A 25,808-nucleotide genomic window follows, 5' to 3' on the forward strand; every position below is an offset into this window, starting at 1 on the left:
ATTATTTATTTATAGTTCACTATTGATATTTGAGTTTGCATACTGTCATTTTGTAATATGAAAATAGTGAATGAGGCGGTGGACACGAGAAGATGTAGTGTCCAGTGAAGAAATTGGAACATGTCCAACATATTCTTCTGTTTCAGTTCAACAAAGGGGTGGCAGCAGGTGAGGTAGTCGGAAACACTAGTGACGTGTGAGATAATGCCACTGGAGACGGCACAGCAAGAAAAGGGTTTTCTCATTTTAAGGAGGATCGTTTTGACATAAGTTACTCTTCACATTCACGAAGACCTTCCGGGTTTGATGAATATTGTTTAAACACATTAATTCACAATGATCCAAGTCAGTGTACTCAATAACTGCAAATGTGATGAACTGTGATCGTTCCACTGTCGTGCGACATTTTCATGCAGTGAGGAAGGTTCAAAAATTGGGTGTAAGAGTATTGCATGCTCTAACTCAAAAACAGAAAATCAGCGGTTGCCCATGTGTGCATCTCTGCTTGCTCGTCATCAATTGGCTTGCGAACAACACTGACCAATCCTACCCTGTATCATTACTGGTGATGAGAAATTGTGTCTTTTTGCTAATGTAAGGAAAAGAAGGAATGGCTGAGCCCAAACAAAGCAGCAACTCCCCATGCAAAGACCTGTACACATCCACAAAAAATAATGTTATGCATTTGGTGGAACAGCGACAGTGTGGTCTACTAAAAATTGCTTCCCTGAGGTGTAACCATCACTAGTGACATTATTTTCAATAACTGAGATGTCTTGCAGATGCAACCCAAGAACAATGACCAGGAAGGCTCCATGAAGTGATGCTACTCCGTGATAATGCCCGCCCACTTCTTTCTGTTAGACTAACAGAAAACATTATACAGGAGTTTGGCTGGGAAATCATTCCACACCCACCTTATTCACCAGATCTTGCGCCTTCAGATTTTCACCTTTTCCACACACTGTTGAACAATCTTCAAGGAACTTCCTTTCTGGATGAAAATTTGCTCTGTATGTGGCTCAATGAATTCTTTGCCTCCAAACCACATGATTTCTACAGCAGCGGAATTGAAAAGTTATCCTAGTGTTGGCAGACTGTTGTAAATAGTGAAGGAGAATATATTATAGATGAGTAAAGGTGCTGTTGTGTGTATCTGTCGTGTTTATTAAACTTATGGGAAAATGCTATGAACTTAAGCACCAAGCCAATATAAACAATTTTTAATACAGAGTTATTTCTTGCCCACCCTTTATTTGTATACTGTCTGCAAACTGTGTTGCAAATAAAGATGACAAAAAAGAAGTAATAAATTAAAATACCATACCTGAAGCTGAATGCATGATAAGCAAAAAATGTACAAAGTGATAAAACTTTTTCTTTTCATCATTTTGTGGGGGGAGTTAGCAAGAAAAAGTTTCGCAAAGGACTGAAATTATGTGTAAAGTTTGTTGGAATTTGATAAGGGCTCTCAGTCTCAAAAACTGGATAAATATACTATAGGTATATCAGTTAGGCAGCCTCAAGATAAACATATGATTATAACTGTAATACACACCCTGATGTGTCGTGCAGATGTATTGCTATTTCGACTGTTCTTATACTAATCCGAAGGTCACCCCTGATCTTTGTAAACACACACACAGTTAATCACGAGGGCTAGCTACAGGCAGAATGCTGCACCTGAGTGCACTGCAGTATTTCAGTTGAAAGTAAAGCACCAGCAGGGAGATATCTGTGAAGCATTAGACTGAACATTGATCATGCTATGAAGGACAATCATGACCAATGATTGGATCCACATCATGGCTTTTTGCACAGAAGGTTTGTCAAACAGTTGGCAAATCCAACTCCAGATGAAGTCCTATCCATCGCTCAGTCTTTTGAAATTTCTCGTGCCGCTGGAGCGCAAATAGAGGCAGGGGGTGACGTCGGGGACGTACAACCTCTGTGCGCTGTTGACGAAGCGTGCGGTTTGTCCCCGCCAGCCGATGTGGCCGCAGTATGCTCCCAAGCGCAGCCTCGGCCTAACCATAAACAAACCTCTAAGAAGCTGCAGCAAACCCCACGGCAACTTCCTTCATGTCCACGGTGTTTTACTAGACATTCACGAGAGGATTGTCCCTAACATTGGGCCATGTGTGATAAATGCAAAAAGAAGGGTCATGTGTCATCCGTTTGCAAATCCGACCGCATACCTGATGTTCATGCACATGACGCTGGTTCCGCTTCTGTGATGTCTGCCAATTGTACTTCTTCCCTTTCAGGGAAGTTATTCCTCACTGTACAAATACTTGGTCGGGATGTTCGCATGCAGGTGGATACTGGTTCTGCTGCCACTATCACCAATTCTCAGACGTATCTTCAGTTGGGTTCTCCAGTCCTGTCACCTGTCACTAGGCAATTACAGACTTACAATAAACAGAAGATTTCTCTCTTGGGACAATTTGATGCTGAGGTATCTTACAACTCTGTCGTTCACACTGTTCCCATATTTGTGGTCGACCATAGTACCGCGGAGAATCTTTTTGGTGTCGATGCATTTCGCATTTTTGGGTTTTCCATAGAAGACTCTGTCAATATCGTCTCTGATGCTATTCCTTATGCTCAATTGGATTCCTTGTCGATGACATTTTCGTCCCTTTTTCTCCTGGGTTAGGCCATGCAAACGACTTTGAAGCTCATATCACGCTCAAACCCACTGCTCGGCCTAAGTTTTTTTGGGCTCCGCCCATTCCTGTGGCCCTTCGTGATCGGGTCAAACGGGAGCTGGATCGTCTCACTGCTTCAGGAGTTTTGCTTCCTGTCACTTCCAGTGAGTGGCGATTTCAAAGCCACTGTAAATGCTCAATTCCTCATCGACACTTACCCTATGCCTCGACCTGAAGAATTGTTCACTAAACTTGCTGGAGGCCAGAATTTTTCTAAACTTGACCTGCCAGAAGCTTATCATCAACTTCCTCTCGATGCTGCTTCCCAGCAGTTTCTGGTCCTTAACACGTCTTTCAGCCTCTGTCAATACCAACGACTGCCATTCGGGTTGCCGGTGCCCCTGCTCTCTTTCAGCAATTCTTGGAACAATTATTGCTCACTGTCCCTGGGTGTATAAATTACATGGACATCATTGTTGTCACTGGCTCCACCACTGAAGAAAATCTTCAGAATCTCTGCACACTTTTTAATGTCTTACAGACTGCTGGTCTTAAGTGTAATCTTCAGAAATCAAATTTTTTCAGGCATCTATCATGTATTTGGGGTTTCAACTCTCTCGGGATGGTATTCATCTGCTTCAGCAAACTGTCGCTGCGATCAATGCTCTTCCTCGCCCTACATCTGTTAAGGAACTGCAGGCCTTTTTGGAGAAAATAGCATACTATCACAAGTTTTTACCGTCTGCTGCTTCGGTGGCTGAGCCATTGCATCGCCTGTTGCATAAAAACGTGCCTTTTCACTGGTCCGCGTCATGCGATGTGCCTTTCCAGAAATTGAAGACTATGCTGAAACAGGCCCCATGCCTGGCTACTTATCGACCTGGCCAACATGTTGTTCTTGCCACGGACGCCTCTCAATACAGGGTCGGTGCAGTCCTTGCCCACCGTTTTTCTGACGGTTCTGAACAACCCATTGTGTATGCCTCCAAAACGCTCACGGATGCCCAACAAAAGTATTCTCAAATTGAGAAAGAAGCTTTGGCCATTATTTATGCTCTTCATAAGTTTGGTGTTTTTCTCTATGGATCCAAATTTCATCTTGTTACGGATAACAAACCACTTGTTTCTTTGTTTCATCCATCGACGTCACTTCCCGACAAGGCTGCACACCGCCTCCAGCGTTGGGCTCTTTACTTGTCTCGTTTCAATTATGAGATTCATTTCCGGCCGACTGCTCAACATGCAAATGCTGATGCACTGTCTCGCCTTCCCATGGGTCCTGATCTGGCATTCGATACGGACGAACTTTTGTGTTTCCACCTGGATGTTGCCGAGCAGCGGGTTGTGGACAGGTTCCCCATCACCGGGGACCGGCTGGCGGCTGCTACAGGTTCTGATCCTACCCTCTCCCGGGTTTTACGCTGTATTCAGAAGGGTTGGCCAGATCGTCCGTCCGCTAAGACTTCTGATCCGTTGCGGAACTACTACGCTTTGCGTTACCACCTCATGGCTAGGGATGGTGTTTTCCGCCTTTCCACCGACAATGCTTCGCCGCGAGTTGTGGTACCTGTGTCTTTGCATGCTTCGGTCTTGCGCCTCCTTCACCAAGGGCACTGGGGTGTTACACACACAAAATCTCTGGCACGCCGTCATGTGTACTGGCCTGGCATACACTCTGAAATCGCACACATGGTCGCTGCCTGCGGCCCTTGTGCGTCACAGGCCGCTGCCCCGAAGTCATCTTTGTCCCCGTGGCCTTCGCCTAAGAAGCCCTGGGAGCGTATTCATGCTGACTTCACGGGACCTTTTTTAGGTACTTATTGACTTCTTGTTATTGACACCTACTCTAACTTTCCTTTCATTGTCCGTTGCACGCCCCCTACCACTGCGGCAACCATAAATGCTCTAGCTCGCATTTTCTCTTTGGAAGGCCTTCCCTCTACTCTTGTTACTGATAATGGTCCGCAATTTGCCTCTTCCGCTTTTGCAGATTATCATGCCCGTCACAGTGTCATGCACGTCATGGCCCCTCCGTTCCATCCACAGTAAAACGGTGAGGCTGAATGTCTGGTCCGCACATTTAAGGCTCAGATGAGGAAACTCCTGACTTCTTCTGCTGCAGATGATGCGCTTCTCCAATTTCTGGCTTCTTACCGTTTCACTACCATGGGCCACCACAGCCCAGCTGAGCTCTTACATAGCCAACAGCCACGCATGCAACTTCATCTTCTAAGGCCTTCCACCTCACGGTCGCCGGTGCCTTCGCTTGGCCGGTTCACCGCCGGCGACCTTTTATGGGTACGGGGATATGGCAGGCAGCCAAAATGGAGTCCTGGCCGCATCTTACGACACCGTGGCCGATGCCTGTATGAAATCCAGACGGATACGGGTGTTGCAGTGCGTTATTTGGACCAGCTTCGGCCTCGTGTGCCAGCAATGCCTGTTCCGGATGCCGCTACACCACCTTCGGCTCTACCTGACAGTCGGGATCCTGCAATCTGTCATTACTCACAATGCAGTCTCCTCACCATCATCTCGGTGCCAGCACAAGGACTGACGCCAACGGGAGACGTGCCCATGCAGGAACCAGATGACCACCATCTGTCGGGACAACTCTACTCGCCTCCTTCTCCTACGGATGCGGACACATCGCCCATGTCTCCTGTTATAACAACCGGACTTACCGCAACGGCAGATTGGTGCACGGGGCCCCAGAAGATGCGACCTCCACGTCTCCTGTCATTTCGACCTGTTATCATTGGGGACACTTCCGTCCATACGGGAAGCCTCCTCCTCAAGACTTTACAGCCAGTCAAACAACACCTATGGACATTAGCAATCTACAGGCCACCACCATCAAGACATGTGTAAAAACTTCAAAGGGGGGAAAAGTGTTGTGACTTGCCGATCTTTCAAAGTGCCGCCGCGCAATTACGCGCGTCCTCTACATGCGGCGCTGTCTGCCAGTCATGCAGTAGCAGTGCCACCTAAGCGGCTAGCCAACCAGCGAACACTAGACTCAGACTCAGACTCAGTTTTGATTTGACTGTTAAAGTGTACACACGTCTTACTTTGTTTACTTGATCTGTGACTTACATGTATTGTGTCGTCCTTGAAATATATTTGTTCAACTTGACGTTATAACACAAAGAAAGAACATTTGCAAAGCAATGTTGAAGAATGGACGTAAAAGTAACAAATGTCTTACACTAAAACAATAAGTAAATAAATAAAAAAACAGACAGACAATGATTAGATTAAATTACACAACTTGCTCATGATTTTTGGGATACAGCAGATTGTAAAACATAGTCATCAAAATGGGGAATGAAGACAACACACAGAGAACACTATGAATCACCTTGATTACATCTGCAACACAAAGTACCATACGCTTGCCTGGCGCATCATCATGCTCCATGATTCTCCTTAAAGCAGATCGCTGACACCTATCGATTTCACGGTCATAGCGATACTTCAGTTGCAGAAGCAGCACACGAGGAGTCAGATATCTAAAACATTTTTGTACACTACATAAATAAAAAATAGTTGACTAAATATTGTTAGTAAAGACTTAAATGAGAAACATTCAAGTCCTAGTAAGTATATGGTGATCAAAACAGCTAGAAAAAAAATCATTTACCAAACAGAATCATAGACATATAACACATCTGACAGCAGAGAGGTAAGAGTTGAAGGAAAGGTGATGTGGCAACAGCAACAAACACTGTGCAAACCACCAGCAACAAACAAACAGCTGGCACAAGCACAGAGCATTTTATTGTTGATTTCCACTGAACTTGTCCTGCTGTGTTACTCCTGACCTGTGGCCCTGAGCGAGTTTCCTTATTAATTTCTAATTAATCTCATTTCTTCACAGCCTTTCCACTAGTTTGCCAGATAAAGATATTCCACTTTACAAAAGCATGTAGTTTTACAAGTGCTGTTAGTTGAAAAGTAGATTATTGTAGAGTCCATATTTTATTCAAGCTCCGCTTTTCTGATAATTAACTGTTTTCCTTCTTAAGCATCACATGAGCTATTGGTTGCTTTTCAGTAACACATATTCATATAATACATTTTGTATGTACTATTAGTAAACTTTAGAATATAGATAACATCTTGTAATTAACAAAGCAGAACTACTCACGTCACGACATTTCATAGTACTGTAGCATGCAGTGGAAAATTGTATCCAAAAATAGTAACTAAATTTCACATTTTATTAATTTAAGATCACCTTTATGTATACGGTTTTTGGTTCGAACCAAAAAAGACGAGTTCCAAATTTCATATGACATAACCAATGAGTCATAGTGTCTCAAACAATTTTCAGTGCTCTAAAAAGGTTCGCTCCTACAAACGACAGAACTTAAGTGATTTAATAACAATAATTTTACCATAATCTTCATGGAGATTTGCATACAAAGATTGTCTTCCAGGAACAATTACGGTTATTTAACACACCTTCTACAGGTGTTGTGGTGATCAATGTGCCCATGACTACTGTCAATATGTATTTTAAAGTAACAACTTTTGTAAAATGAATTATAATGAAATTGCTGTTATTTCATGATACATCTTTGTATTTTCAATGATTTCATAACCATTATTGGTTAACCCAAAAGTGTGTGGCTCTGGCTGCAGCGGTTATAAAGCTATGTACGTCAAAATTGTTTATGCACTGTATTTGATTTAGTTATTTTCAATCGTTCATCCAAATATTAGCAGTGCGTTTCCTTTTTGTGGCGTGCAGTTGCAGCTGCAGTGGTTTTCAAGTTAAGTTCTGACGAAGTTGTTTGTGCACTGTTATACAGTAATTAAAATTAGTAGTTTTCAACGGTGTCCATGCTGTTTGTGGTGAAGTAACGGTTTAATAAACTTTTGGAAACTTCTGCTCACTGTGTTTTTTAGAGTTTTCAGTGCACTGAAGTCATTTAATAAATTTTGTGTGGTAGTTTTCAGCTGACTCTTCTTATTGTTTCAAGTGAAATATTTCAGTAAAAGTTTCACTCACTCACTGTTTTAACTTCATTGAGTGTTCCAGTGCTGCTTGAATTTTTGGTATTAGCTAATAAATTGTGTGAAGTTTTGTTGTTATTGGTATTAATTGTTGTTTAGTAGTAGTAATAAAAGTTGTTGCTTTCTTAGTAGAGAGAGAATTTCGAGACGACTGTTGTTAGTTTTATAAATAGTTCTACTGGTGTAACTGTACTTAGGTAATGTAGACATTTAGTTCTTTTCAATAACTGTAAAATTTTAACATTTAGTTCTTTTCAATAATTGTAAAATTTTACTCTAAATGGGAAGTGTGGGCTCTGTTGTAGGTTTGTAGGTATTGGGTTACGGTGTGGGATTTGTTCAAAGTATTTTCATTGGGGGGGGGGCATGCAGTAGGGAAGCCAGCGAGCATTCAAGGTGAGATCCTCTCCTGGGAATGCAGAATCTGCAGTAGAAATAAGTTGACAGAGGAGCAGGAGCATAAGATCTGTGCCCTTCAGTTGCAGTTACAATACGAAAAGGAGAAACTAGATAGGTTGAGAGGGTGAAGGATGCTGGGGAATGGGAACCAGCAGTTGGCAAGATGGCACCTAGGAGGAGGTGGAATACAGACAGTTTTACTTTGCGTATATGCAATAGATTTGACCAACTATCAGAGTTGAGTGGAGAGGAGCCTCTTGCAGGTGTAGGTGTAGGAAACATGCAGCAGTCCTCGTTAGAAGGCCGAAGTCAGTTGCAAAGTCTAACAGAAAGGAGGAGGTTCTGCTGCTAGGTAGTTTGCACGGCAGAGGTGTGGGCCAGCAGTTGCAGGAAGTGTTGTGGAGGGAGTAACAGATCGCCAGCACTGTGAAGCCTAGTGCATGGTTGGCTCAGGTGACTGACAGCATAGGGGAGTTATGCAGGAATTTTATGAGAGGATCAGGTAGTGATTGTGAGTGGAGCAGGAAATATTATGTGAGATGTGATCTGGAACAGATAGCTACTCAAACTGGTGGCACTAATGTGCATTTTGAGCAACTGTTTCAGCATCATGATCGGCCTGATCGTAATGCGGCTGTTAGGCATGGAGAAGGTGCTGATGGCAGAGGGCATGGATCACATTCCAGTGGTGCCAGTTGAGTTTATCAATAGATTGGGTTTCACTAGGCATGGCCTGCACCTCAATATGTATGGGTTGGAAAAGCTTACAGGCGGCAGTGCAGTGGGTGGTGGTGGTGGTGGTTGTGGTGGTGGTGGTGGTGGAGGTGGTGGTTGTGGTGGTGGGGACACTCATGGAAAAATTCCTGTGGTATTTGGTGTTAGAGCTGCACCTTTTTTAGATTGAAGTCAGCTGATAAGTATACCTGCTTAAAGGAAGCCCCTCTAAGGAATCACCTTCAGAGGTTAGGTATCCACATAGAGAAGGAATTAGCATATTTCATTAAAATATAAGAGGTTTTAGATATAATGTTAGTGAAATGCTTATAGATATTGACTCTGACATTACTGGTATATCAGAGCACCACTTAAATAATTTGACAATTCAGAAGCTTCGTATACCAGGATACGTATTAGCTGGCTGTTTTTCAAGGAGTTCCTTACGGGGTGGGGGAGTGGCTACGTACATAAAAAACAGTATTCCATTTGAGTCCATAGACACATCACGGCACTGCACTGAACAGATATTTGAATGTTGTGCAGGGGCAGCTGAATTTAGTGAAACTAAACTTCTAATTGTTCTTGTTTATAGGTCCCCTTACTCTAACTTCAGAGCATTTCTGCTCAAGCTAGAGAGGGTTCTTGGTTTGCTTTGTAGGAAGTACCAGAAATTAGTTATATGTGGTGACTTCATTATTAATTTTGTATATGAGTGAGAAAGAAAAAGGATATTGTTAGATCTCCTAAACTCATATGATCTGATGCAGACTGGTTTTTTTTTCAACTAGGGTGCAAAGGAACAGTTGCACAGCCATAGACAATATTTTTATTCATTCTTCATTACTATATGGACATTCTGATAGTAAAAGGGTGAATGGCCTTTCAGACCATGATGCACAAATTTTTACACTAAAAGGCTGTTGTACTCAAACGAATGTCAAATATAGTTACAAACTACATAGGAAAGCTAATCCAACGGCAGTAAAGAGTTTTCTAAACCTTGTTAAGGAACAAAGACTGGCAGCATGTTTATACTGCCAATAACATAGATGACAAATATAATGCTTCCCTTAACACATTTCTCATGCTCTTTTGGGAGTTGCTTTTCAGTACAGCGTTCTAAATGGGGTATCCTAGCAGTAAAAGGCAGCCTGGGTGGCTGACTAATGGGATAAGGAAATCGTGTAGAACAAAGTGGGAATTATATCAAAATGTCAGATGAAGTCACAATCAAGCTACAGCAACCCATTAAAAACAGTATTGTAAGGTTCTTAAACATGTTATTAGGAAGGCAAAGAGTATGTGGTATGCAAATAGAATAGCCAATTCACAGGATAAAATTAAAACAACACGGTCAGTTGTGGAGAGAAAGTGTCTAGTCAGCAGCACAAGGTCGAAGATATAAAATCAGTTTGTAGTAAAAATATTTGTTGTTGTTGTTTTGGTCTTCAGTCCAGAGACTGGTTCGATGCAGCTCTCCATGCTACTCTATCCTGTGCAAGCTTCTTCATCTCCCAGTACCTACTGCAACCTACACCCTTCTGAATCTGCTTAGTGTATTCATCTCTTGGTCTCCCCCTACGATTTTTACCCTCCACGCTGCCCTCCAATACTAAATTGGTGATCCCTTGATGCCTCAGAACATGTCCTACCAACCGATCCCTTCTTCTGGTCAAGTTGTGCCACAAACTTCTCTTCTCCCCAATCCTATTCAATACTTCCTCATTAGTTATGTGATCTACCCATCTAATCTTCAGCATTCTTCTGTAGCACCACATTTCGAAAGCTCCTAGTCTCTTCTTGTCTAAACTATTTATCGCCCATGTTTCACTTCCATACATGGCTACACTCCATACAAATACTTTCAGAAACGACTTCCTGACATGTAAATCTATACTCGATGTTAACAAATTTCTCTTCTTCAGAAACGCTTTCCTTGCCATTGCCAGTCTACATTTTATATCCACTCTACATTGACCATCATCAGTTATTTTGCTCCCCAAATAGCAAAACTCCTTTACTACTTTAAAAAAGTGTCTCATTTCCTACTCTAATTCCCTCAGCATCACCTGAGTTAATTCGACTACATTCCATTATCCTCGTTTTGCTTTTGTTGCTGTTCATCTTATATCCTCCTTTCAAGACCACGTCCATTCTGTTCGGCTGCTCTTCCAGGTCCTTTGCTGTCACTGACAGAATTACGATGTCATCGGCGAACTTCAACGTTTTTATTTCTTCTCCATGGATTTTAATTCCTACTCCGTATTTTTCTTCTGTTTCCTTTACTGCTTGCTCAATATACGGATTGAATAACACTGGGGAGAGGCTACAACCCTGTCTCACTCCCTTCCCAACCACTGCTTCCCTTTCATGTCCCTCGACTCTTATAACTGACATCTGGTTTCTGTACAAATTGTAAATATCCTTTCGCTCCCTGTATTTGACCTCTGCCACCTTCAGAATTAGAAAGAGAGTATTCCAGTCAACAGTGTCAAAAGGTTTCTCTAAGTCTACAAATGCTAGAAATGTAGGTTTGCCTTTCCTTAATCTTTCTTCTAAGATAAGTCATAGAGTCAGTATTGCCTCACGTGTACCAACATTTCTACGGAATGCAAACTGATCTTCCCGGAGGTCGGCTTCTACCAGTTTTTCCACTCATCTGTAAAGAATTCGTGTTAGTATTTTGCAGCAGTGGCTTATTAAACTGATAGTTCGATAATTTTCACATCTGTCAACACCTGCTTTCTTTGGGATTTATGTTACTGATAAGTCAGATGTAAGTACAGTATCTAACAATCATTTTCTGAGCATTGCTGGTGAGTTAAATAAAAACAGGGAATCATATAACACTCTTGGCAAATGCCTTTCTGAGACTGATGTCTGAAATACTCCTCTGTGACACTGACAAGGGTGACACTGAGTCAATAATTAAATCACTGAAGAGTAAGGACTCTTATGAATATGACGGAGTGCCTAGCAGAATACTAAAGTACTGTGCTGCACATGTTAGCCCTGTACTTAGCCATATTTGTTACTTTTCCTTTAGGAATGCTCAGTTTCCTGAATGTTTAAAGTACTCAGTAGTAAAGCCACATTATAAGAAAGGAGAAAGAGATAATATAGACAATTTAGACCTACTTCTATGCCATCAGTGTTTGCTAAAGTTATTGAAAAGGCTGTGTATGTAAGGATAATTGATCATTTTATATCGCATAATTTGCTATCAAATGTACAATTCAGCTTTAAAAGTCATTTAACAACTGAAAATGATATATTCTCTTTTCTCTGTGAAGTACTGGATGGGTTAAACAAAAGGATTAGAATGCTAGGCACATTTTTTTGATTTAACTAAGGTGTTTGATTGTGTTGACCACAAACTACTGCTCCATAAGTTGGACCATTATGGAACACTGGGAGTAGCTCACAATTGGTTCACCTCTTACTTTAACGACAGACAGCAAAAAGGTCATTATTCACATTGTTGAGAATGGCTGTGATGCGAGGTCCGAGTGGAGTACGGTCAAATAGGGGCTGCCCCAGGGATCAGTGTTGGGGCCACTCCCATTCCTTATTTATGTAAATGATATGCCCTCTAGTATTATGAGTAACTCTAAAATATTTCTGTTTGCTGATGACATTAGCTTAGTCGTAAAGCATGTTGTTTGCAATACTGGCCCGGTTTCAAATAGTGCAGTTCATGACATAAGTTCATGGCTTGTAGAAAATAAACTAACACTAAATCACAGTAAGACTCAGTTTTTACAGTTTCTAACACACAATTCAACTAAACCAGACGTTCTAATTACACAGAATGGACATATGATTAGTGAAACTGAACAGTTCAAATTTCTGTGCATCCAGATAGATAGTAAACTGTCATGGAAAGCCCATGTTTAGGATCTCGTTCAAAGACTTAATGTTACCATTTTTACCATTCGAATGATATCTGAAGTAAGTGATTGTTCAACACAAAAATTAGGCTACTTTGCTTATTTTCATTCGCTTATGTCATATGGTATTATGTTTTGGAGTAACTCTTCCCATTCTAAAAAGAATATTGTTGGCTCAGAAACAGGCGGTTCAGGAAATAAGTGGTGTAAGTTCGCGAACCTCTTGTCGACCCCTATTCACTAGTCTGGGTATTTTGACATTGCCCTATCAGTATACATATTTTCTTTACGGTCGTTTCTTGTTAACATCAGTTTATTCTCAAGAATTAGCAGCTTTCATTCAGTTAATACTCGGCAGAAATCCAATCTGCATTTGCATCACTCTTCCTTAACTCTTGTGCATCCATTTTCAATAAGCTACCACAAGAATTCAAAAATCTTTGAAGTAATCCATGCACTTTCAAATCGAAACTGAAGAGTTTCCTCATGGGTCAATCCCTCTATTCTGTTGAGGAGTTCCTTGAAAAATTAAGCTAATTCTTACGTTACAGAGTTGCACAAAATTGTTGAGGCTTTCGTGGCCACTTGTTGACAAACTGCCTATTGGCTTCCGTCTCGGGTTCTTCGGCCGACGTTCATCTAATGATTTTTCTGACGTTTCGCCTGCACGAGTGGCTGGCATTGTCAAAGCTTCACCCTCCATTGCCGGTGGTGAACTGGAGGCGAGCTCGCGGCCGCAGACTATATGTACCTGGCGCGCCAACGTCCGAGGGCTTCTCCACGGTCATTTCCGGTGCGGTTCTCCTCTTGCTACCTGCGACGGTCGTTCGCTGCAGTACGGGAAGCCAGGATCCGTTTACCTTAAGGCTTTCCTCCTTCTTGTTGAAACTGTTCGCGTGTTTTTGGATTTCTACAGCTTCTCTGAACAAGCGCGTGTGATAGTGCTTCTCTACAGCCAGAACTTCCGTGTCGGCGAATTTTATTGCGTGATCGGTCTCATTCAGTGCGTGCTCTGCCACGGCCGATTTCTCCACCTGCCCCAACCTGCAATGTCGCTTATGCTCTTTGATCCTGGTGTTAATGGATCGTCCAGTCATTCCGACATAAACTTTTCCGCATGTGCAAGGTATACGGTATATTCCCGACATTGCAAGTGGGTCTCTTTTCTCCTTCGCCGATCTAAGACACTCTTTGATCTTCCTTGTCGGTTTGAAAATCGTCTTTACGCCGTGTTTGCGCAATATACGGCCGATTCTGTCCGTCACTCTGGGAATGTATGGCAGAAAGGCCGTACCCGACATTTCTTTTTCTGGTTCCTTACTTCGCCGAGTGTTTGGCTCTGTTACACTTCTAATGTAATTTGTGGAGTACCCATTGCTCCTCAGAACAGTTTCCAGGTGTTGCATTTCTCGTTTGAGGTGTTGAGGCTCACATATTCGTCCTGCTCTCTTTACGAGCGTACTAATCATGCCTCTTTTCTGGCTCGGGTGGTGGTTTGACAGTTTGTGCAGGTATCGGTCCGTGTGTGTCGGTTTTCGATACACGCTGTGTCCCAGGTTTTCGCCGTCCCTTGTGACCAGCACATCTAGAAATGGCAGTTTCTTGTCCTTTTCTACTTCCATGGTAAATGTTATGTTGGCATGGAGGCTGTTCAAGTGTCTCAGGAATTCACCGAGCTGTTCTTCACCATGGCTCCACACCACGAAAGTATCATCGACGTACCTGTACCACACCTTAGGTTTGCAAGTCGCCGAGTCCAGTGCCTGTGCTTCGAATAGTTCCATGAAGAAGTTGGCCACCACTGGACTGAGAGGACTACCCATGGCGACGCCTTCCAGCTGTTCGTAGAAATCGCCATTCCACGTGAAATAGCTCGTGGTGAGACATGCATGGAAGAGCTTTTTGATGTCTTGCGGGAACATGGAACCGATGTGCTCCAGAGCGTCGCTGAGTGGCACTTTCGTAAATAACGAAACAACATCAAAACTGACCAGGATGTCGTTTGGCACAAGTTTCAGTTTCTTCAGCTTCTCAATGAAGTGTCCTGAGTCCTTAATGTATGTGTCGGTCTTTCCCACGTGTGGCTGGAGCAGAGAGGCCAAGTGTTTCGCCAGTTTATACGTTGGTGAGCCAGGAGCGCTAACGATCGGTCTCAGTGGAACGTTGTTCTTATGGATCTTGGGTAATCCATACAGCCGAGGTGGTAGGGCTTCTGTGTTGCGCAGGTTTCTCTGTATGTCCGCCGGCAGAGAAGACGCCTTGATTAATCGATTCGTATTCCGAGTGATACGCTGCGTCGGATCTGCTCTTAGTTTTCGGTACGTCGTCGGATCTAATAGGTCTCGGATCTTTTGCTCATAATCTTCGGTCTTCATTACGACGGTCGCATTCCCCTTATCGGCAGGCAGTACCAATATACTCTTGTCGGCGTTGAGCTTCTTAATGGCTTGTACCTCTTCTTTCTTCAGGTTGCAAGCTGGTGGTTTTGCTCGGCGCAGTATCCTGGATGTTTCAGTGCGTATTTCCTCTGCCCTTTCACAAGGAAGGGTCCGAATGGCTGCTTCGGTGTTGGCAATGATGTCCTCCATAGGTATAGTTCTCGGAATGATAGCGAAATTCCCTCCTTTTTGAAGAACAGACACTTCCTCTTCGGTAAGTTGTCGTTCAGTGAGGTTGACCACTGTGTGTGACATGTCGGGAATCGCCTTGTCGGTCTGCTTCCGGCATCTTTCAAACTTTTTCTTTTGCCGCTCGGTGCAGCGCTCGAGTTCGTTCTGCATGCGCAACACAGAAGCCCTACCACCTCGGCTGTATGGATTACCCAAGATCCATAAGAACAACGTTCCACTGAGACCGATCGTTAGCGCTCCTGGCTCACCAACGTATAAACTGGCGAAACACTTGGCCTCTCTGCTCCAGCCACACGTGGGAAAGACCGACACATACATTAAGGACTCAGGACACTTCATTGAGAAGCTGAAGAAACTGAAACTTGCGCCAAACGACATCCTGGTCAGTTTTGATGTTGTTTCGTTATTTACGAAAGTGCCACTCAGCGACGCTCTGGAGCACATCGGTTCCATGTTCCCGCAAGACATCAAAAAGCTCTTCCATGCATGTCTCACCACGAGCTATTTCACGTGGAATGGCGATTTCTACGAACAGCTGGAAGGCGTCGCCATGGGTAGTCCTCTCAGTCCAGTGGTGGCCAACTTCTTCATGGAACTATTCGAAGCACAGGCACTGGACTCGGCGACTTGCAAACCTAAGGTGTGGTACAGGTACGTCGATGATACTTTCGTGGTGTGGAGCCATGGTGAAGAACAGCTCGGTGAATTCCTGAGACACTTGAACAGCCTCCATGCCAACATAACATTTACCATGGAAGTAGAAAAGGACAAGAAACTGCCATTTCTAGATGTGCTGGTCACAAGGGACGGCGAAAACCTGGGACACAGCGTGTATCGAAAACCGACACACACGGACCGATACCTGCACAAACTGTCAAACCACCACCCGAGCCAGAAAAGAGGCATGATTAGTACGCTCGTAAAGAGAGCAGGACGAATATGTGAGCCTCAACACCTCAAACGAGAAATGCAACACCTGGAAACTGTTCTGAGGAGCAATGGGTACTCCACAAATTACATTAGAAGTGTAACAGAGCCAAACACTCGGCGAAGTAAGGAACCAGAAAAAGAAATGTCGGGTACGGCCTTTCTGCCATACATTCCCAGAGTGACGGACAGAATCGGCCGTATATTGCGCAAACACGGCGTAAAGACGATTTTCAAACCGACAAGGAAGATCAAAGAGTGTCTTAGATCGGCGAAGGAGAAAAGAGACCCACTTGCAATGTCGGGAATATACCGTATACCTTGCACATGCGGAAAAGTTTATGTCGGAATGACTGGACGATCCATTAACACCAGGATCAAAGAGCATAAGCGACATTGCAGGTTGGGGCAGGTGGAGAAATCGGCCGTGGCAGAGCACGCACTGAATGAGACCGATCACGCAATAAAATTCGCCGACACGGAAGTTCTGGCTGTAGAGAAGCACTATCACACGCGCTTGTTCAGAGAAGCTGTAGAAATCCAAAAACACGCGAACAGTTTCAACAAGAAGGAGGAAAGCCTTAAGGTAAACGGATCCTGGCTTCCCGTACTGCAGCGAACGACCGTCGCAGGTAGCAAGAGGAGAACCGCACCGGAAATGACCGTGGAGAAGCCCTCGGACGTTGGCGCGCCAGGTACATATAGTCTGCGGCCGCGAGCTCGCCTCCAGTTCACCACCGGCAATGGAGGGTGAAGCTTTGACAATGCCAGCCACTCGTGCAGGCGAAACGTCAGAAAAATCATTAGATGAACGTCGGCCGAAGAACCCGAGACGGAAGCCAATAGGCAGTTTGTCAACAAGTGGCCACGAAAGCCTCAACAATTTTGTATTACGCCTCTACGGGGAGGAGATTTGCAAATTGTACCGACGCCTTGACCAACGACGGAAGAAGAAAGCGCGACTGATGTCGTCTCTCGCCTTTCTGTCACGGTGCCGAGATGAATGTGCTACACCGAAGTTCTTGAGATGCAAGCGCCTATTCACCACCGCCCAAGCACATCGTATCTACGACAGAATGGAACGAGCTTTTCTTCGTGAGCGAATACATACAACACGGAGAGACTTGGCAAGAACGGATCAGGAACTTCTGGACATTTTCTATCAACTAAGTAGCAGAATGCATCGAGACGACTGGGACAAGATCGACAGCATCACTCACAGGAGCATGCAGAACGAACTCGAGCGCTGCACCGAGCGGCAAAAGAAAAAGTTTGAAAGATGCCGGAAGCAGACCGACAAGGCGATTCCCGACATGTCACACACAGTGGTCAACCTCACTGAACGACAACTTACCGAAGAGGAAGTGTCTGTTCTTCAAAAAGGAGGGAATTTCGCTATCATTCCGAGAACTATACCTATGGAGGACATCATTGCCAACACCGAAGCAGCCATTCGGACCCTTCCTTGTGAAAGGGCAGAGGAAATACGCACTGAAACATCCAGGATACTGCGCCGAGCAAAACCACCAGCTTGCAACCTGAAGAAAGAAGAGGTACAAGCCATTAAGAAGCTCAACGCCGACAAGAGTATATTGGTACTGCCTGCCGATAAGGGGAATGCGACCGTCGTAATGAAGACCGAAGATTATGAGCAAAAGATCCGAGACCTATTAGATCCGACGACGTACCGAAAACTAAGAGCAGATCCGACGCAGCGTATCACTCGGAATACGAATCGATTAATCAAGGCGTCTTCTCTGCCGGCGGACATACAGAGAAACCTGCGCAACACAGAAGCCCTACCACCTCGGCTGTATGGATTACCCAAGATCCATAAGAACAACGTTCCACTGAGACCGATCGTTAGCGCTCCTGGCTCACCAACGTATAAACTGGCGAAACACTTGGCCTCTCTGCTCCAGCCACACGTGGGAAAGACCGACACATACATTAAGGACTCAGGACACTTCATTGAGAAGCTGAAGAAACTGAAACTTGCGCCAAACGACATCCTGGTCAGTTTTGATGTTGTTTCGTTATTTACGAAAGTGCCACTCAGCGACGCTCTGGAGCACATCGGTTCCATGTTCCCGCAAGACATCAAAAAGCTCTTCCATGCATGTCTCACCACGAGCTATTTCACGTGGAATGGCGATTTCTACGAACAGCTGGAAGGCGTCGCCATGGGTAGTCCTCTCAGTCCAGTGGTGGCCAACTTCTTCATGGAACTATTCGAAGCACAGGCACTGGACTCGGCGACTTGCAAACCTAAGGTGTGGTACAGGTACGTCGATGATACTTTCGTGGTGTGGAGCCATGGTGAAGAACAGCTCGGTGAATTCCTGAGACACTTGAACAGCCTCCATGCCAACATAACATTTACCATGGAAGTAGAAAAGGACAAGAAACTGCCATTTCTAGATGTGCTGGTCACAAGGGACGGCGAAAACCTGGGACACAGCGTGTATCGAAAACCGACACACACGGACCGATACCTGCACAAACTGTCAAACCACCACCCGAGCCAGAAAAGAGGCATGATTAGTACGCTCGTAAAGAGAGCAGGACGAATATGTGAGCCTCAACACCTCAAACGAGAAATGCAACACCTGGAAACTGTTCTGAGGAGCAATGGGTACTCCACAAATTACATTAGAAGTGTAACAGAGCCAAACACTCGGCGAAGTAAGGAACCAGAAAAAGAAATGTCGGGTACGGCCTTTCTGCCATACATTCCCAGAGTGACGGACAGAATCGGCCGTATATTGCGCAAACACGGCGTAAAGACGATTTTCAAACCGACAAGGAAGATCAAAGAGTGTCTTAGATCGGCGAAGGAGAAAAGAGACCCACTTGCAATGTCGGGAATATACCGTATACCTTGCACATGCGGAAAAGTTTATGTCGGAATGACTGGACGATCCATTAACACCAGGATCAAAGAGCATAAGCGACATTGCAGGTTGGGGCAGGTGGAGAAATCGGCCGTGGCAGAGCACGCACTGAATGAGACTGATCACGCAATAAAATTCGCCGACACGGAAGTTCTGGCTGTAGAGAAGCACTATCACACGCGCTTGTTCAGAGAAGCTGTAGAAATCCAAAAACACGCGAACAGTTTCAACAAGAAGGAGGAAAGCCTTAAGGTAAACGGATCCTGGCTTCCCGTACTGCAGCGAACGACCGTCGCAGGTAGCAAGAGGAGAACCGCACCGGAAATGACCGTGGAGAAGCCCTCGGACGTTGGCGCGCCAGGTACATATAGTCTGCGGCCGCGAGCTCGCCTCCAGTTCACCACCGGCAATGGAGGGTGAAGCTTTGACAATGCCAGCCACTCGTGCAGGCGAAACGTCAGAAAAATCATTAGATGAACGTCGGCCGAAGAACCCGAGACGGAAGCCAATAGGCAGTTTGTTACAGAGTTGATTGCTTTTACTTAAACATATGACTTGACTTTTTTGGGTTCATAAACATTTTATTTAATCTGTTATTACTTTTACCCCGTAAATTCATGTACTGACACATTCCATGACCTTGGAGATTTGCTCCTCAATTTGGTCGTATGGAACAAGACGTGGAAATAAATAAACGTAAAGGTTGTGGAGCTGATGTGCACAGGAGCCATGCGTGGAGCAGTTCACAAAATTTATTCATAAATACTGATTCTGAGGTCAATAAGCTACATGTTTGTTTACTGGAAGCAAGTCAAAGCAAAGCTCCACCTTTCTGGCCTCAGAAAGGCCAGCTGGGACTGACTGACCACTGTCTCATCCTCAGCCAATGGTGACCTTTGGATGTACTATGGAGGGGTGTGGGGTCAGAGCACCGCTCTCCCAGTTGTTATTGGGTTTACATACTTCAGAGCTGGTACTTCTCACTCAAGTAGCTCCACAACTGGCATTACGAGGGTGAGTGGACCCCATTCCAGTCCTTCCACCAAGGAAAAATCTCAGAAATTTAACCTGGGTCCTCCACTTGGCAGTCAGCTGCACTGACCACTTAGCTGTGGCAACAGATGTTTATTGGAAGACTAAGCACTAAAAAGTAAGAGAGTCCATCAGATATTTTGATGGAGTTCATTTGCAGGGGGGAAAAAAATGGTCCACAGTGAAATAAATCTGTCAGTTTCACTGCAGCAACTTCAGACATAAACAATGATGCAGCTTTCAATTTTCATTTCATATTATCAGAGATAATTTCTTAAGAAACAAGCATTTTATTCAGTTTCAGTCAAACTACTAATTTCTGTATGAACATTATTGATTTCAACTGGAATTTGTCATCCTCATCAATCAATATCACAGGGAAGGGAGTTAGACATGAAGCTCCCACTGAAGGACTCTCGAACGATGTAAATACAAATACTTGCACTATTAGAATATGCCATGCAGAAGAAGACGTAATTAGGTGAATGACGAACACTAACTTCACTGAACAAAGCTTTATTCAGCACTTGCACATACAAGAGCATGGAGCGAACTGCCTCCAGCCAGAACACATATGGTATATATACAGTTACAAAACATTCCAGTACAATGATTCTTGACATTTGTGGATACTTCTGGAATGTACTCAAACCGAATACATAAATTAAAATTTTACAGTTCAGGTGAGTTTTGAACTCACGACCCTCCATACAACAGTCTAGTATCACAACCACTACACCACAGCTTCTTCTGCGACAATACTGACTACAGTCAACACATTCTTCAGTTTACATACTTGCATTTCTTGATGTTACATGAGATAATGTTTTTGGGTAACTTATGTAAGTCCGGATGAATATTTTCACTTCAGTACTGAGCTATCAGTACTGTTTGTGAAATTACTTTACGAATATCAAATAGCATATTACATATCATAGTGTACTTCTTACAATCCCATCACAGTTTGTCTACTCATCTATGAGATTTATGACAGTAAGATGGACTTATTTAAACTGAACAACAGTAGCATTTCAATACAAAGTAGGATTAACTTCTTTATGCTGTGAGTGCATCTTCAAGTTCTGCTCAAAAAGTTATTTGTCACTCTGGAACATAAATCTGTAGTTGGCCACTGAAATTGGAGACTATTAGTACAAGGGGCACCCTTTCCCATCCTGCAAACTCAAACTCACTCCAGGAGTACATAATTACACACAATTATGTTACAGAAGTGTACTTCACAGAAATAAACAGAACCACAGACAATATTGTTCACACAAGACTAGTTTAGATCTGCTTCATTGTGTTATTGTAATTGAAACTACAAAAAATGGGAAGGAGGACTGCAAACTTCAATTGAAGTGGATGTCAGGATGATCTCTACTATTATTGGCCAACAGCTTCTCTCTCCTTTGCTCGTTATTATCATGCAGTGTTAATGAGACCCTTACTGTATAGATGAAGTCTTTCCCAGAAATAAGAGGGGCCCATTGACAGATGATGTTGTAGGAATGAAACTAACCTCAGAGTAGGGCAGTAAACATGTGGGGGTCTCGCAAGTATTGGTACCATATCGACTGACGTTCTTATACTAATTAAATCATCTTCCTCCAACTTTAAAGCACAGTTTAAGAACTGTAATGTTTGCTGATGAAACATGCATACCAATTAAGGGTCTAAACTCTCCCTTAGTATATACAAATGGTAGCTGAATAGGCCTACAACTGGTTCACAGCAAACAATTTTAAGTCTTCTCACACAGACTCATATTGTGCATCTTCAGTGAAGGAAAATGACTTCCTAGCACCAGAAGTAGATACTAATGTTCACATACTAAATGAAACACAGTGTGTAAAATTTCTTGGGCTCCAGCTACATAATATGTTAAAATGGAGTCAATGTTCTAAGCAAAATGCTCAGTTAAGCATGTTTTGCTTCCAGAAGTTTGATTACCTGAAGACAGGACTGTTGGCTTATTTTGCCTCTTTCCATTCCTTGTGGTGTTCTGAAATTGTTTTCTGGGGCTATGCTTCTCAAGTATCATCATCATCATCATCATCATCATTTAAGACTGATTATGCCTTTCAGCGTTCAGTCTGGAGCATAGCCCCCCTTATACAGTTCCTCCATGATCCCCTATTCAGTGCTAACATTGGTGCCTCTTCTGATGTTAAACCTATTACTTCAAAATCATTCTTAACCGAATCCAGGAACCTTCTCCTCAGTCTGCTCCGACTCCTCCTACCCTCTACTGCTGAATCCATGAGTCTCTTGGGTAACCTTGCTTCTCCCATGCGTGTAACATGACCCCACCATCTAAGCCTGTTCGCCCTGACTGCTACATCTATAGAGTTCATTCCCAGTTTTTCTTTTATTTCCTCATTGTGGACACCCTCCTGCCATTGTTCCCATCTACTAGTACCTGCAATCATCCTAGCTACTTTCATATCCGTAACCTCAACCTTGTTGATAAGGTAACCTGAATCCACCCAGCTTTCGCTCCCATACAACAAAGTTGGTCGAAAGATTGAACGGTGCACAGATAACTTAGTCTTGGTACTGACTTCCTTCTTGCAGAAGAGAGTAGATCGTAGCTGAGCACTCACTGCATTAGCTTTGCTACACCTCGCTTCCAGTTCTTTCACTATGTTGCCATCCTGTGAGAATATGCATCCTAAGTACTTGAAACCGTCCACCTGTTCTAACTTTGTTCCTCCTATTTGGCACTCAATCCGTTTATATTTCTTTCCCACTGGCATTACTTTCGTTTTGGAGATGCTAATCTTCATACCATAGTCCTTACATTTCTGATCTAGCTCTGAAATATTACTTTGCAAACTTTCAATCGAATCTGCCATCACAACTAAGTCATCCGCATATGCAAGACTGCTTATTTTGTGTTCACACATCTTAATCTCACCCAGCCAGTCTATTGTTTTCAACATATGATCCATAAATAATATGAACAACAGTGGAGACAGGTTGCAGCCTTGTCTTACCCCTGAAACTACTCTGAACCATGAACTCAATTTACCGTCAACTCTAACTGCTGCCTGACAATCCATGTAAAGACCTTTAATTGCTTGCAAAAGTTTGCCTCCTATTCCATAATCTTGTAGAACAGACAATAACTTCCTCCTAGGAACCCGGTCGTATGCCTTTTCTAGATCTATAAAGCATAGATACAATTCCCTGTTCCACTCAGAACACTTCTCCATTATTTGCCGTAAGCTAAAGATCTGGTCCTGACAACCTCTAAGAGGCCTAAACCCACACTGATTTTCATCCAATTGGTCCTCAACTAATACTCGCACTTTCCTTTCAACAATACCTGCGAAGATTTTACCCACAACGCTGATTAAAGAGATACCTCTGTAGTTGTTACAATCTTTTCTGTTTCCATGTTTAAAGATTGGTGTGATTACTGCTTTTGTCCAGTCGGATGGAACCTGTCCCGACTCCCAGGCCATTTCAATTATCCTGTGTAGCCATTTAAGACCTGACATTCCACTGTATTTGATGAGTTCCGACTTAATTTCATCCACCCCAGCCGCTTTATTGCACTGCAATCTATTGACCATTTTTTCCACTTCCTCAAATGTGATCCTATTTCCATCATCATTCTTATCCCATTCTACCTCGAAATCTGAAACATTACTGATCGCATTGTCACCTACATTGAGCAACTCTTCAAAATATTCCCTCCATCTGCCCAAGGCCTCCACAGGATTCACCAGCACTTTTCCTGACCTGTCCAAAATACTTGTCATTTCCTTCTTACCTCCCTTTCGAAGACTGCTAATTACACTCCAGAATGGTTTTACAGCAGCTTGACCCATAGTCTCCAACCTGTTTCCGAAGTCTTCCCATGATTTCTTCTTGGATGCTGCAATTATCTGTTTGGCTTTGTTTCTTTCTTCAACATAACTTTCTCTGTCTACCTGGGTTCTGGTATGTAGCCATTTTTGATACGCCTTCTTTTTCCTTTTACAGGCTGCCTTGACTGTGTCATTCCACCAAACTGTTTGCTTCATCCTACTTTTACACATTACTGTTCCAAGACATTCTTTAGCCACTTGTAGTACTGTGTCCCTGTACCTTGACTGTAATTGACTACATTCAACTAACTGGTACCTTTCTGAGATCGCTGTTATGTACTTGTGCCTGATTTCCTTATCCTGAAGTTTCTCCACTCTTATCCTCTTACATATGGACCTGACCTCCTGCACTCTCGGCCTCACAATCCCAATTTCACTGCAGATTAAATAATGATCAGTGTCATCAAAGAATCCCCTGAATACACGTGTGTCCCTCACAGCCTTCCTGAATTCCTGATCTGTTATTATATAGTCAATGACAGATCTGGTTCGCCTGCCTTCCCAGGTATACTGGTGAATGTTCTTATGTTTAAAAAAGGAGTTTGTGATTACTAAGCCCATACTGGCACAGAAATCCAAGAGTTGTTTCCCGTTCCTGTTGGCCTCCATATCCTCTCCAAATTTACCCATAACATTTTCATACCCTTCTGTTCGATTTCCAATCCTGGCGTTAAAATCACCCATGAGCAGAACACTGTTCTTGTCCTTTACTCTAACAACTACATCACTGAGTGCCTCATAAAAACTATCCATCTTATCTTGATCTGTCCCTTCACAATGCGAATATACTGACACAATCCTAATTTTCTTGCTAGACACTGTCAAATCTATCCACATCAGTCATTCGTTTACATAACTTATTGCAACTACGCTGGGTTCCATTTCTTTCCTGATGTAAAGCCCTACACCCCATTGTGCTATTCCTGCTTTGACTCCTGACAGGTAGACCTTGTATTCTCCCACTTCCTCTTCTTTCTCACCCCTTACCCGAATGTCACTAACAGCTAAAACGTCCAGCCCCATCTTACTTGCAGCCTCTGCCAGCTCTACCTTCTTCCCAGAGTAGCCCCCATTGATATTAAAAGCTCCCCATCTCATTACCATCTCAAGTAAATGAAGTATTTATTCAGCAGAATAGTAAGAGTATTTTGTAAAGTAGGTAACTGAGCTTCTTCGAATTCTTACACTCAGTTTCCTGTAAATTTTCTCATTGATAGTATTTATACGTAAAAATAAAAATCGGTTTCAGCTGAACTGTAAATTACACATTCCCAACACCAGAAACAAAAGTAATTTTCATGTAGACATTGCCTCAATGTCTAAGGTCCTGACAGGAGCTGTTCAACTAGGTTCCATCTAACACAAAGCAGAACACTGGTACTCCCTGTCACTTAGGCATTATTCCTCCAAATTAACCGATTAAGTAAAGGATAAAAAAAATCATGTTAAATACCAAGGAAGTACTGTAAATTGTCTATTTTTACAAGAGAAGCTGTTCTTGAAAGTATCATTGACTGGTTTTCTGCAAATGGTCTCACTCTCAATAATAATAATAATAATAATAATAATAATAATTCCCGCGGAGGCCCGGGAAAAGAATAGGCCTCCGGTATGTTCTGCCAGTCGTAAAAGGCGACGAAAAGAACAAACCACTAATAGGGCTAACCCCCCTTTTAGTGTGATTACTTGGTTCAGGACAGAACTAAAGAAGCCTCGGACAAGCGCCGTTATGGTCGGGGACGACGCTTGAACCCTATGCCCGCCCACA

General features: G+C 43.4%; 1 protein-coding gene across 1 annotated transcript in view; it reads right to left on the minus strand.

The window, feature by feature from the left end:
* Positions 1-25,808, minus strand: part of LOC126188738 (breast cancer type 2 susceptibility protein-like) — a 159,773-nt gene that overhangs the window by 74,751 nt on the left and 59,214 nt on the right. Inside the window, exon 5 of the mRNA XM_049930346.1 lies at positions 6,013-6,163. Coding sequence (XP_049786303.1) covers positions 6,013-6,163 — 151 coding nt within the window. The remainder of the gene's footprint in view (positions 1-6,012; positions 6,164-25,808) is intronic.

Source organism: Schistocerca cancellata, chromosome 5 (genome assembly GCF_023864275.1).
Source record: "Schistocerca cancellata isolate TAMUIC-IGC-003103 chromosome 5, iqSchCanc2.1, whole genome shotgun sequence".
In the NCBI taxonomy this organism is placed as follows: domain Eukaryota; kingdom Metazoa; phylum Arthropoda; class Insecta; order Orthoptera; family Acrididae; genus Schistocerca; species Schistocerca cancellata.